General features: G+C 40.1%; 1 protein-coding gene across 4 annotated transcripts in view; it reads left to right on the forward strand.

Moving 5' to 3' along the window:
• LOC106611507 (protein diaphanous homolog 2) overlaps positions 1-12,052 on the forward strand; it is a 686,561-nt gene that overhangs the window by 15,046 nt on the left and 659,463 nt on the right. For 3 of the 4 annotated variants that reach the window (XM_082955835.1, XM_082955838.1, XM_082955836.1), the window contains exons 3-4: positions 7,174-7,206; positions 8,637-8,813. In XM_082955835.1, coding sequence (XP_082811961.1) covers positions 7,174-7,206; positions 8,637-8,813 — 210 coding nt within the window. The remainder of the gene's footprint in view (positions 1-7,173; positions 7,207-8,636; positions 8,814-12,052) is intronic. The other variant, XM_082955837.1, reaches the window with a different exon arrangement.

Genomic DNA, 12,052 nt, shown 5'->3' on the forward strand with positions numbered 1-12,052 from the left:
TCTAGGTCAGTACTTCAGTCTGTCAACAGAAATGGTCCCTTAGCAACATACAGTGCATTGTGGTTTTGTTTACTACTGAATAAGCTGTGTTGATGGGTCCATATAAACCAGAGAGGCCAAAAATAAATGTGTAAACTGTGAACCACTATGTTCAAGCTGTTTGGTTTAACTAAGAAGAAAGTGCTACATACATTCTAGCAGGTTTTTGGATTCACACTCAACTTAATTCTGTGAACATGTCCCTGGGTAGAAGTATTCGTCACTTTCCACGCCCAGAATGGAAATCCAATAGTGAGGAATGCAGACGAACTGTGATTGCAGAGTGGAAGTGGAAGTGAACATTTGGAATACTAGAAGCTATGAAGGAGACTGGGAGAGTGGGAGCAGTGACACAAGGTTGCCAAGAATTGTTAGTAGCGGCGGTACTGTCATTAGTGCCAACAACACCAGGCACTCCTAGTCATCCTTTGTTTGTTATGAATTACAAGTAATTAAAGCAAAACCCTGATTTCCTTGTAAGCATGTCTCCATGCTGCTTTTTAGATGAACTCTGAAAATCCCATCCGTTTTTAATGGGGATTTCTTCCCCCTTTGAGTGAGCAGGAAGTGCTTCATGTGCAGATGGCGTAATGGTGTAAAAATAACATATGTAGAAAAAACATATTTGAAACTAGGCCTACATGTTTGGCATGGAAACACGTGAATTGATAGTATGTCATGCAGTTGTGGAAATGTCATACACCACCTAGTGGTATCACTTTGAGCAAACCAATTGAACCTCTGACCTAGGATCAGAAGACTTTTGGAGGATGGCCTGGCGTCAAAAAGGGCAGCAAAGAAGCCACGTCTCTCCAGGAAAAACATCAGGGACAGACTGATATTCTGCAAATAGGTACAGGGATTGGACTGCTGAGGACTGGGGTAAAGTCATTTTCTCTGATGAATCCCCTTTCCGATTGTTTGGGGCATCCGTAAAAAAGCTTGTCTGGAGAAGACAAGGTGAGCGCTACCATCAGTCCTGTGTCATGCCAACAGTAAAGCATCCTGAGACCATTCATGTGTGGGGTTGCTTCTCAGCCAAGGGAGTGGGCTCACTCACAATTTTGCCTAAGAACACAGCCATGAATAAAGAATGGTACCAACACATCCTCCAAGAGCAACTTCTCCCAACCATCCAGGAACAGTTTGGTGACGATCAATGCCTTTTCCAGCATGATGGAGCACCTTGCCATAAGGCAAAAGTGATAACTAAGTGGCTCGGGGAACAAAACATCTATATTTTGGGTCCATGGCCAGGAAACTCCCCAGACCTTAATCCCATTGAGAACTTGTGGTCAATCCTCAAGAGGCAGGTAGACAAACAAAAACCCACAAATTCTGACAAACTCCAAGCATTGATTATGCAAGAATGGGCTGCCATCAGTCAGGATGTGGTCCAGAAGTTATTTGACAGCATGCCAGGGCGGATTGGAGAGGTCTTGAAAAAGAAGGGTCAACACTGCAAATATTGACTCTTTGCATTAACTTCATGTAATTGTCAACAAAGGCCTTTGACACTTATGAAATGCTTGTAATTATACTTCAGTATTCCATAGTAACATCTGACAAAAATATCTAAAGACACTGAGGCAGCAGACTTTGTGAAATTTAATATTTGTGTCATTCTCAAAACTTTTGGCCACGACTGTAGTCCTTTGTATTTAAAAACTCTTGCCAAATGAGGCATACTCGTGATATTCCCCATACTCAAATAGACCCATGAATCCAGCAAAATTGCATTGGGTTTTTCAATTTTATTAACCTTTATCTAAACAAAATCCTATTTCGATAATGAAGAGCTGAGGGCTAATTGGATTTGGGTTATTTTGAGGAATTAATGTTGGGCAATAAACATTTATTACAATGAAAGAGTTGAGGTTTTAATAAGCCAGAGAAGCCCAGAGGACGTGCATGGTTAATTGTTATGTGGTAAATTGCATTGTTGTGGTGTTGCCGTACGATAATGACTGTGCAGAAGTAAACTGATGGTTTCCCCTAAAGTAAAGACGATTAGCTCAACAGAGGTTCCCTTGTTGTTAAATTGATTAAAATATGTTAAATTACCCCATTTGAAAAATGTGCAATGTTTACACAATTGTAGAGACAGTGTTTGAAAGTAATGATGGGGGGAAAAATAGATACAGTTACATATTTTCTGGATATTATTTCTGACCATATATCGTTTTGACAATATCGCAATATTATTTTTGCGATAGTTGGCTGTACCTGCACCAAACTCTAATTGTTTGACTGATCAAAACTTGCTTTCTCATGGCTCTCTCTTGTCCCTCTGCAGCAAACATACAGTGCATTTGGAAAGTTTTCAGAGCCCTTGACATTTTCCACATTTTGTTACGTTACAGCCTTATTCTAAAATTGATTAAATTGTTGCTTTTCCTCACCAACCTGCACACAATACCCCATAATGACAAAGCAAAAATAAATGTATTTAAAATTGAAATATAAAATTTACGTAAGTGTTCAGACCCTTTACTCAGTACTTCGTTAAAGCACCTTTGGCAGCAATTACAGCCTCGAGTCTTCTTGGGTATGACACTGCAAGCTGGTCACACCTGTATTTGGGGAGTTTCTCCCATTCTTCACTGCAGATCATCTCAAGCTCTATCAGGTTGGATGGGGAGCGTTGCTTCACAGCTATTTTCAAGTCTCTCCAGAGATGTTCGATTGGGTTCAAGTCCGGGTTCTGGCTGGGCCACTCAAGGACATTCAGAGACTTGTCCCGAAGTCACTCCTGCGTTGTCTTGCCTTTGAGGTTAGGGTCTTTGTCCTGTTGGAAGGTGAACCTTCACCCCAGTCTGAGGTCCTGAGGGCTCTGGAGCAAGTTTTCATTAAGGATCTCTGAACTTTGCTCCGTTCATCTTTCCCTCGGTCATCTTCCATTTAAGAATGATGGAGATCAATGTGTTCTTGGGGACCTTCAATGCTGCAGACATTTTTTGGTACCCTTCCCCAGACCTGTGCCTCGACAGAATCCTGTCTCGGAGCTGTACGGACAATTCCTTTAACCTCATGGCTTAGCTTTTGCTCTGACATGCACTGTCAACTGTGGGTCCTTATATAGACAGATGTGTGCCTTTCCAAATATTGTCCAATCAATTGATTTTACCACAGGTGGACTCCAATCCAGTTGTATATCATCTCAAGGATGATCAGTGGAAACAGGATGCACCTGAGCTCAATTTCGAGTCTCATATCAAAGGGTCCGAATACTGATGTAAATAAAGTATTTCTGTTTATTTTTTTTAATACATTTCCAAGAATTTCACTTTGTCATTATTGGGTATTGTGTGTAGATTGATGAGAAAAATGTTTTATTTAATTGATTTTAGAATAATGCTGTAACGTATCAAAATGTGAAAAAAGGGGTCTGAATATTTTCCGAATGCACTGTATGGTGAGCAATATGTTTGGAACATCAAATTGCAATAAAATCACAGTATCCAATCACAGTACTTATCAAATAGTGAGAATCACAATATAAAGTCGGAAGTTTACAAACACCTTAGCCAAATACATTTAAACTCAGTTTTTCCACAATTCCTGACATTTAATCCTAGTAAAGATTCCCTGTCTTAGGTCAGTTAGGATCACCACTTTATTTTAAGAATGTGAAATGTCAGAATTATAGTAGAGAGAATTATTTATTTCAGCTTTTATTTCTTTCATCACATTCCCAGTTGGTCAGAAGTTTCCATACACTCAATTAGTATTTGGTAGCATTGCTTTAAATTGTTTAACTTGGGTCAAACATTTTGGCTAGCCCTCCACAAGCTTCCCACAATAAGTTGGGTGACTTTTGTCCCATTCCTCCTGACAGAGCTGGTGTAACTGAGTCAGGTTTGTAGGCCTCCTTGCTCGCACACGCTTTTTCAGTTCTGCCCACAAATTTTCTGTATGATTGAGGTCAGGGCTTTGTGATGGCCACTCCAATACCTTGACTTTGTTGTCCTTAAGGCATTTTGCCACAACTTTGGAATTATGCTTGGGGTCATTGTCCATTTGGAAGACCCATTTGCGCCCAAGCTTTAACTTCCTGACTGATGTCTTGAGATGTTGCTTCAATATATCCACATAATTGTCTTTCCTCATGATGCCATCTATTTTGTGAAGTGCACTAGTCCCTCCTGCAGCAAAGCATCCCCACAACATGATGTTGCCACTCACGGTTGGGATGGTTAACCTCAGCTTGCAAGCCTCCCCCTTTTCCCTCCAAACATAACGATGGTCATTATGGCCAAACAGTTCTATTTTTGTTTCATCAGACCAGAGGACATTTCTCCAAAAAGTATGATCTTTGTCCCCATGTGCAGTTGCAAACCGTAGTCTGGCTTTTTTATGGATGTTTTGGAGTAATCGCTTCTTCCTTGCTGAGCGGCCTTTCAGGTTATGTCGATATAGCACTCGTTTTACTGTGGATATAGATACTTTTGTACCTGTTTCCTCCAGCATCTTCACAAGGTCCTTTGCTGTTGTTCAGGGATTGATTTGCACTTTTCGCACCGAAGTACGTTCATCTCTAGGAGACAGAACATGTCTCCTTCCTGAGCGGTATGACAGCTGTGTGGTCCCATGGTGTTTATGCTTGCGTGCTATTGTTTGTACAGATGAACGTGGTACCTTCAGGCATTTGGAAATTGCTCCCAAGGATGAACCAGACTTGTGGAGGTCTACAGTTGTTTTTCTGAGGTCTTGGTTGATTTCTTTTGATTTTCCCATGATGTCAAGCAAAGAGGCACTGAGTTTGAAGGTAGGCCTTGAAATACATCCACAGGTACACCTCCAATTGACTCAAATGATGTCAATTAGCCTATCAGAAGCTTCTAAAGCCATGACATAATTTTCTGGAATTTTCCAAGCTGTTTAAAGGCACAGTCAACTTGGTGTTATTGTTGTTTAAGTGTCTGAAGTGGATTTTAATGTGTTTGTTAAGGGGTTTGTGTACTAGATGGAGGAACTTAGCCTACATGTGGTTCAGGGCAATTCCACAGTAACGGAATTTCACTTAGATTTTTCACTTTAAAATGTTTGCCAAACAAAAACCATTGATTTCAAACCATACAACTCTATGCACAAAGACTACTTTGATCAATTTGCATCTAAAATTTCACAAATACACATTTACTGCAGGAGTTGTGCATATTCAAAGTTTGGTTACAGAATAATTGGAAAATCTCCCCTTTTTATGTGACCACATATTCCAATTAATTCGGAGCAGATATTTAAAGATGGTTAAATATCTGTTTCCCGAATTAAAATTAAATCATGTCTGCTGAAAGAATGGGGTGTCAGCTATGACATGACTCCTTAGCTGTGTTCGAATACCCATACTAACATACTGTATACTACATACTATATACTATTAGTTAATTTTAGTATAATGTAAACAAACGGTATCCATTCAGTTAAGTGTCTATCGGAAGTTGATGCTGTTGCTATGTAACTTCTTGCTAGCTGGTTAGCATAGCTAACATATTACTAGCTAGACATCTTACGACTTCATTAACAATGTCCACTGAACACACAACGACTATACCACTTAGCTAAGCTAAGAATGACGCCAATAGTCAAGTCAATAAATGTTGGTTAGTTAGTTAGATATCATATAGTTCATATACTGGCAAGTTCGATGTATTTGTAGCCAACTAACGTTAGGTAGCTAGTTAACATACTGGTTACATGCAAGCAACTGCTGTAACGATATCCAATGTGGTTCGTAAGGCTAGCGTAGCTAACAAATTGTCAGCCAAAATAACGTGTAACGTAACTTGTTTGAAAAGTAATTGCTTTATTACATTGCTCAACATTTTATTAACATTTGTTATAATTAGTTAAAGCAATGAATTTGTATCCGCTCTCATCGGACTTCGGCTGCATATTTTCCACCATTTTCTTGAAATCTGAAAATGTTGTGAAGCCACGCCCATTTTCTGAAGAATTTCATTATGGGCCCTAAAGCACGGAAATAGTGTCCACTGCTTGTATACTTCGTATTTTGGCAAATGTAGTACGACATCCGGGAACTTTTGGCATACTAACTATATCCATACTATATCCATATCCATACATGTCCAATAAGCATACTACATACTCAATTTACATCACAAGTAGTACGGTTAGTGCAGTTAGTATGAGTATTCGAACACAGCTCTTGAGTTTGGGAAAAAAAAAACATTTCAGTTATTGAACTAGAGTAGGTTAAGTGGATTTATAACCGGTAATGGAATTACGGTAACAGAATTACATCATGGGTCCCTGATCTGTACTATACAGAAATGCATAATTATGAATATGCATATTATTCTCTTTATGGTGTTTGTATCCTGAATAGGTACACAAAGGTTAAAATATGCAATAACCTTATTTTGCATATTTAGTTATAATTCTACACATTGGCTATTATACTAATGAGCTCCGTCCCCAAACAAGGCCACATTTGGTTGGTCCGGACCAGACCAGGCTGGACCAATGTTTATGTTTCCCAAATTTGGACATTACAGCACAGTAGAGCACAGTAGAGTAGCGTACAGCAGAGCAGATCAGAGTACAGTAGAGTAGAGTAAAGTAAATATGTTCAGTACAGTATAGTACAGTACAATACAGTACATTATACTGTACTCTACTCTAGTGTACTGTACTGCACTCTACTTTACTTTACTGTACTGTACTGTGCTGTCCAAATTTGTGAAACATACAGTACCAGTCAAAAGTTTGGACAAACCTACTCATTCAAGGGTTTTTCTTTATTTTTACTATTTAAAGAACAAAGTGAAGATGTCAAAACTATGAAATAACATATGGAATCATGTAGTAACCAAAAAAGTGTTTAACAAATCAAAATATATTTCATATTTGAGATTCTTCAAAGTAGCCACCCTTTGCCTTGATGGCAGCTTTGCACACTCTTGGCATTGGTGTTATTCCTAGGTGTGGTTATTCATGGGTTCATTCATATGGGTTCGTCTGGGTCTTTATGACATTTCTGTCACGTTTGCATGTGTGTCCATCTGTTACTGTGTATTGTGAATATTTGGGATATTCTCCTTCACATGCACACCATGGGGCTGTCATTTTCAGTTGGATCTTATTTTTCACAATGTGCCTTCCCTTCAACAGAACATACACATAAAAACATTGGCTGACGACATGGTAAGGCGTCCTGTTTTCATTTCTTTGTGTATTTTGTTTTGCGTCATCATCTTCTCTTTGTGTCATGGCTGCACAGGATGTTGAACTGAAATCTGTGGATGGATCAATGAAACAAGAGTGAAACGGTGCCCTCTGTTAACCAAGTAGGGTTCCTGTATTATTGTCATTACAGTATTTTATGGTTATTTAATGTGCCCAAATGATAACGTAATTTAATATGATTTTTTTTTTTATTAATGCCTAGCCTAATCAGTCAAATATCAGCCCAACAGTATTCTGAATCGGTTATGATAGGCTTATATTTGTTATTATTCCTCTTAATAATTAATTAACAAAGAACAACTATTTGGGTAAAACACTGGTGCTGATTCAATGGATTGTATTACATGTAGATTCTACAATCATGTTGAACATAATTGGTTTGTCTTTCACTGGTCCGTCCACAATGATTTCAGTGTAGATTCAGGTGTGCTATCATTAATAAAATGTTGTCTTAATTGATTTGTCTTACTCTTTTTCATATGTATGTTCATTCATTCATTTCACACAAGCATGACCCCTAAACCCATATAGCTAATACCACTGAAACTAACTAACAGCGACTGGTGCATGGACTTACCCTCTTCTGACTGTGTAACAAAGGTGTGTGCTGCTGGCGGCATCTCGTTTGAGCTTGGTCTGTCTTCTGTCGTCGGCCCTGAATACATATGAGGTGCGCTTGATTTAACGCTTGCAGTTTGCACTTTTGTGATGATTCCATTTGTCCCATTGCACCAGGCAAACTAAATCAAGCACAGCTCAGGTAAATGTATTTCTACTTATGCGATTGACATTCATTCTTAATTCATCGGTGTAGCTAGAATAGCAGAGTACTGTCTGTGAGGAGAGTATATACAGACTCCCATAACAGTCTATGGTTTTGAACATTCCTAGTCTACAGGGTTAATGGTAAGTGTGAAGGTAAGTAAAATCTATGACGTCGCTGTATTTAACAGTGTACCATTTTATTATGTACCATGTTTTCATTCAGATACACATGAACTGTACAGATTAATACATCAAAGCCAGTATGAAATAGAGCAAGCAATGTTACCCCTTGTTAAAGCACATTATCATTTAATCTAACATTTTTTTATAACAAAACAGAAGATGAACACACATTATCAGTCCATCCCTTGTCACAGGCAAAACCCTTTACTTTAGCTGGCCTGTGGTACCATCCCAACCTGTAATTGAGCCCAGCTGATGCCTGCTTAAAGGTTGGGAAGGAGCTTGAAAAACATGGCAGGCATATGACAGTATCACTCAACTCTACAGTATGTAAGCATTCAGAAAGCCTGAAGCCTAGGGAAATATTCCTAGTTAAATACTATATGTCATAACACTTACCATACACACTTTGGTAATGCCACCCTCTCTTTCCGCTTCAGCGTGACCGGATCACCAGTTTCCGGAAGACTGGGAATAAGAAGGACAAGCCCCTGATCCAGCACTCCACAGACCCCATGTCCATTCAGGTAGAGATGCCCATGCCCCAGCCTCTCTTCGACGACCGCTCCATGAACCTCTCCGAGAAGGAGATCAACGCCCTCTTTGAGAAGATGATGGTAAGTCCGATACTGTAACTCTCCTTTTGAACCAAGTGTATATAGCCACCATTATCCACAGTGCCCCCCTATAAGAATGAATGTAGAGTCCCTGTTTTCAGTACAGTATTTCCCTGACTAATCAAAACTAGTTTTCTCATGCTCTCTCTTGTCTTTCTGCAGCAGACATATAGTGAGCAACATGTTTGGAACGTTAAATTGCAAAACAAATGCAGTATCTAATCACAATACCTATAGAATCGTGAGAATTACAATCCGTATTGGTATTGTGACGTCCCTGGCCGTGTACACTAAGTTTCCAAAACATTAAGAACACCTTCCTAATATTGAGTTGCACCTCAGAACATGGACTCTATAAGGTGTCGAAAGTGTTCCACAGGTACGCTGGCCCTTGTTGACTCCAATGCTTCCTACAGTTGTGTCAAGTTGGCTGGATTAGCCTTTGGGTGGTGGATCATTCTTCATACACACTGGAAACTGTTAAGCATGAAAACCTAGCAGTGTTGCAGTTATTGACATGAACCGGTGTGCCTGGCACCTACTACCATACCAAGTTCAAAGGCACTTAAATCTTTTGTCTTGCCCATTCACCCTCTGAATGGAACACATGCACAATCCATGTCTCAATTGTCTCGAGGTTTAAAAATCCTTCTTTAATCGGTCTCCTCCCCTTCATCTATACTGATTGAAGTGGATTTAACAAGTGACATCAAAAAGGGATCATGGCTTTCACTTGGATTCGTCTGGTCTGTCTATGTCATGTTCATAATGTTTTGTACACTCAATGCATATGTACTATAGGATTACAATTGCTCCCCTGTACACCTTCAACCACTACTTGTTTTGAACCATAGAGATGTAATGGGTAGAATGGACATGGTTACTGCTTCTATGTCTGAAACTCCCTGTGGGTCCTTTTTAGTACGAGCTACCAATCACATTGTTCTTTTACTGTTCACCAGAGAGTCTCTGATCTTCAGGTGGATCTCTGTCTCCACTGGTTGTCATAATAATGATATCATTAGATGTGATGTGTTGACAGCTTGCTGTGGCACATTCAAACATCTTTTGGCAAAGAAATGTAGCAGTTTTCTTTTCTATTGCCCTCTATATTCACATCATGTTAATGTGGGTGCTTTTGTGTCTCATACTATGCACCACTCTTCTCTTCTTCGTAATCTTCAGGCAGGGAGCTCTGCTCAGGCTAAGCCTCTACAGAACAGTACTTACCTGGTTCGCTGCGCAGACCCGAGTCACAGCTCTAAAATCACGCTGACGCTCAGCATAGAGAGCACATAGATCAAAGAGAGAGACAGGAGTGAGTGTATCAGCGTAACCCTGTCGTGACTTCTCACTTAACTCGGTAACTCAAGTTCACTTGACTCAGCCCTCGTTCAAACAGAGAGCTCCAGAGTGATCCATCAGAGAGCTACAGAGCGCTACAGAGAGCTCCATCAGAGAGCTACAGAGCTCCAACAGAGAGCTCTATCAGAGAGTTACAGAGAGCTCCATCCGAGAGCTACAGAGAGCTCCAAACCGAGAGCTACAGAGAGCTCCATCAGAGAGCTACAGAGTGCTCTATCAGAGCTACAGAGAGCTCCATCAGAGAGCTACAGAGAGCTCCATCAGAGCTACAGAGAGCTTGCCTGGATACCCAGACTCCTTGCTCCGGCCAAACGCTACGCCACGCCCACAGATTTTAGTTTATTTCCACAATGAGTCTGGATCTGAGTACCTCTCCGACCCTTCACCGAATTTGAACACAGTCTTATTGGTCTATAAACCTATGGGTAAATGCATTGATATTGCTACCAAAATATTTTTTACATTGGAGGAGTACCAAGATGACTGCATGGTGGCTTCATTACAGCGATCCCCTGTCTGTCATCCAGTGTTTATACAGATCACTGCTAACTACTAGACAACCATAAAATAGCGAGGGTGATACAAAGAGTTTGGTTACTGTAATTACAGTGTTACTACTTCCTGTTACCAGTAAAGATGCACTATAAATGCCTGTCTGATACCCGGTGATATTCAGTAGAAAATGGTGAAACACTCGTATGGCTTTAACATTATGTTCAAGCGCCTCCCTTTGTGTTATGAATTATAAGAGTGTGCCTATCTAGCATAGTGTGATAATAAACCGTGAATTTGTACCAGTTCAACCTGTTGTCGTGTGTCTTCCACGTCTCTGTTGAGTGTGAGTAGCAGTTTATATCCAAGTAAGAAGAAGTCGAGCCTTTAGCTTGCCAGCCCAGCAGTCTGTGAATCTTCATCATTGAGAAGAGAAGATTATTCCACTAATAACAACTAACAGCCTACATTATAAAACGATACCTAAATTTGAAATAATTGTAGCTTCTGATCACTTTGCAGTTACATGTATTTATACATGGCATGCAACTTACATGGTGTCCTGTCCTTGCTAGGTGTGAGGGAAGAGTAGTTGTGGTTTTAGTAGGAAATGATTGGTTGATCAATGAGCATTCCCATGGAACTCTCTGTTCAAAGCTCAATATTGCCCCCTTGCGGGGTTTTGCTTGACTTGATGAAAGGAGAGGAAAAAGAATGCATGACCTAACCCCCATCTTTACACTTTGTTTGCCTTGTTGTTAGACTTGTTGTTAGACTCAAGGCGAGCCCCAAGTACTAGGTAGTAATAGCTAACTTGGACCTTTAATAACAACCCATAGGTTATGTAAAATGAATGACTTTACAGGTGAAAACATTTCCCCTTGTTGATGACGGACTTTGTTGAATGTTCAATTTTATGTTCAACTCGTACCCATCTCCAAGGTCAAACTTCTTTTGCAACCCCTGCTTTTTATTCCACAGAAATTGGCTCTGGCCGGCTCTCTGTGTATGCCGCCCATCTCTTTTAACCGCAATGCTAAATTACTCAGGCTTCATTGCATAGGCCTGTGTGTGTGTGTGTGTGTGTGTGTGTCACTCTGTGTACCTTTTTTCATACAAGGGTTATTGTTGCGGGAGACAAAGTGATGCTGCTTCTCTTCTGTTTTTTATCACGATCGGTCTGTTTTTTTATGCCTCATCTAGTCTCGTCTCATCCCCCATCTCAATTACTGTGTTTGTGCTCACCACGCTGTGATATTAAACTCAGGCTTCGATGACAGGAAAGGCATGTTTCTCAGCGGCTGAATATGTGTTGCGCTGAGAACCTTCACTGAAAGCTTAATTACAATGAAGTTAAGTTAAGGGATTTGTATTACCTTTAC

The sequence above is a fragment of the Salmo salar genome, chromosome 09 (assembly GCF_965601325.2).
Source record: "Salmo salar chromosome 09, fSalSal1, whole genome shotgun sequence".
Taxonomy (NCBI): domain Eukaryota; kingdom Metazoa; phylum Chordata; class Actinopteri; order Salmoniformes; family Salmonidae; genus Salmo; species Salmo salar.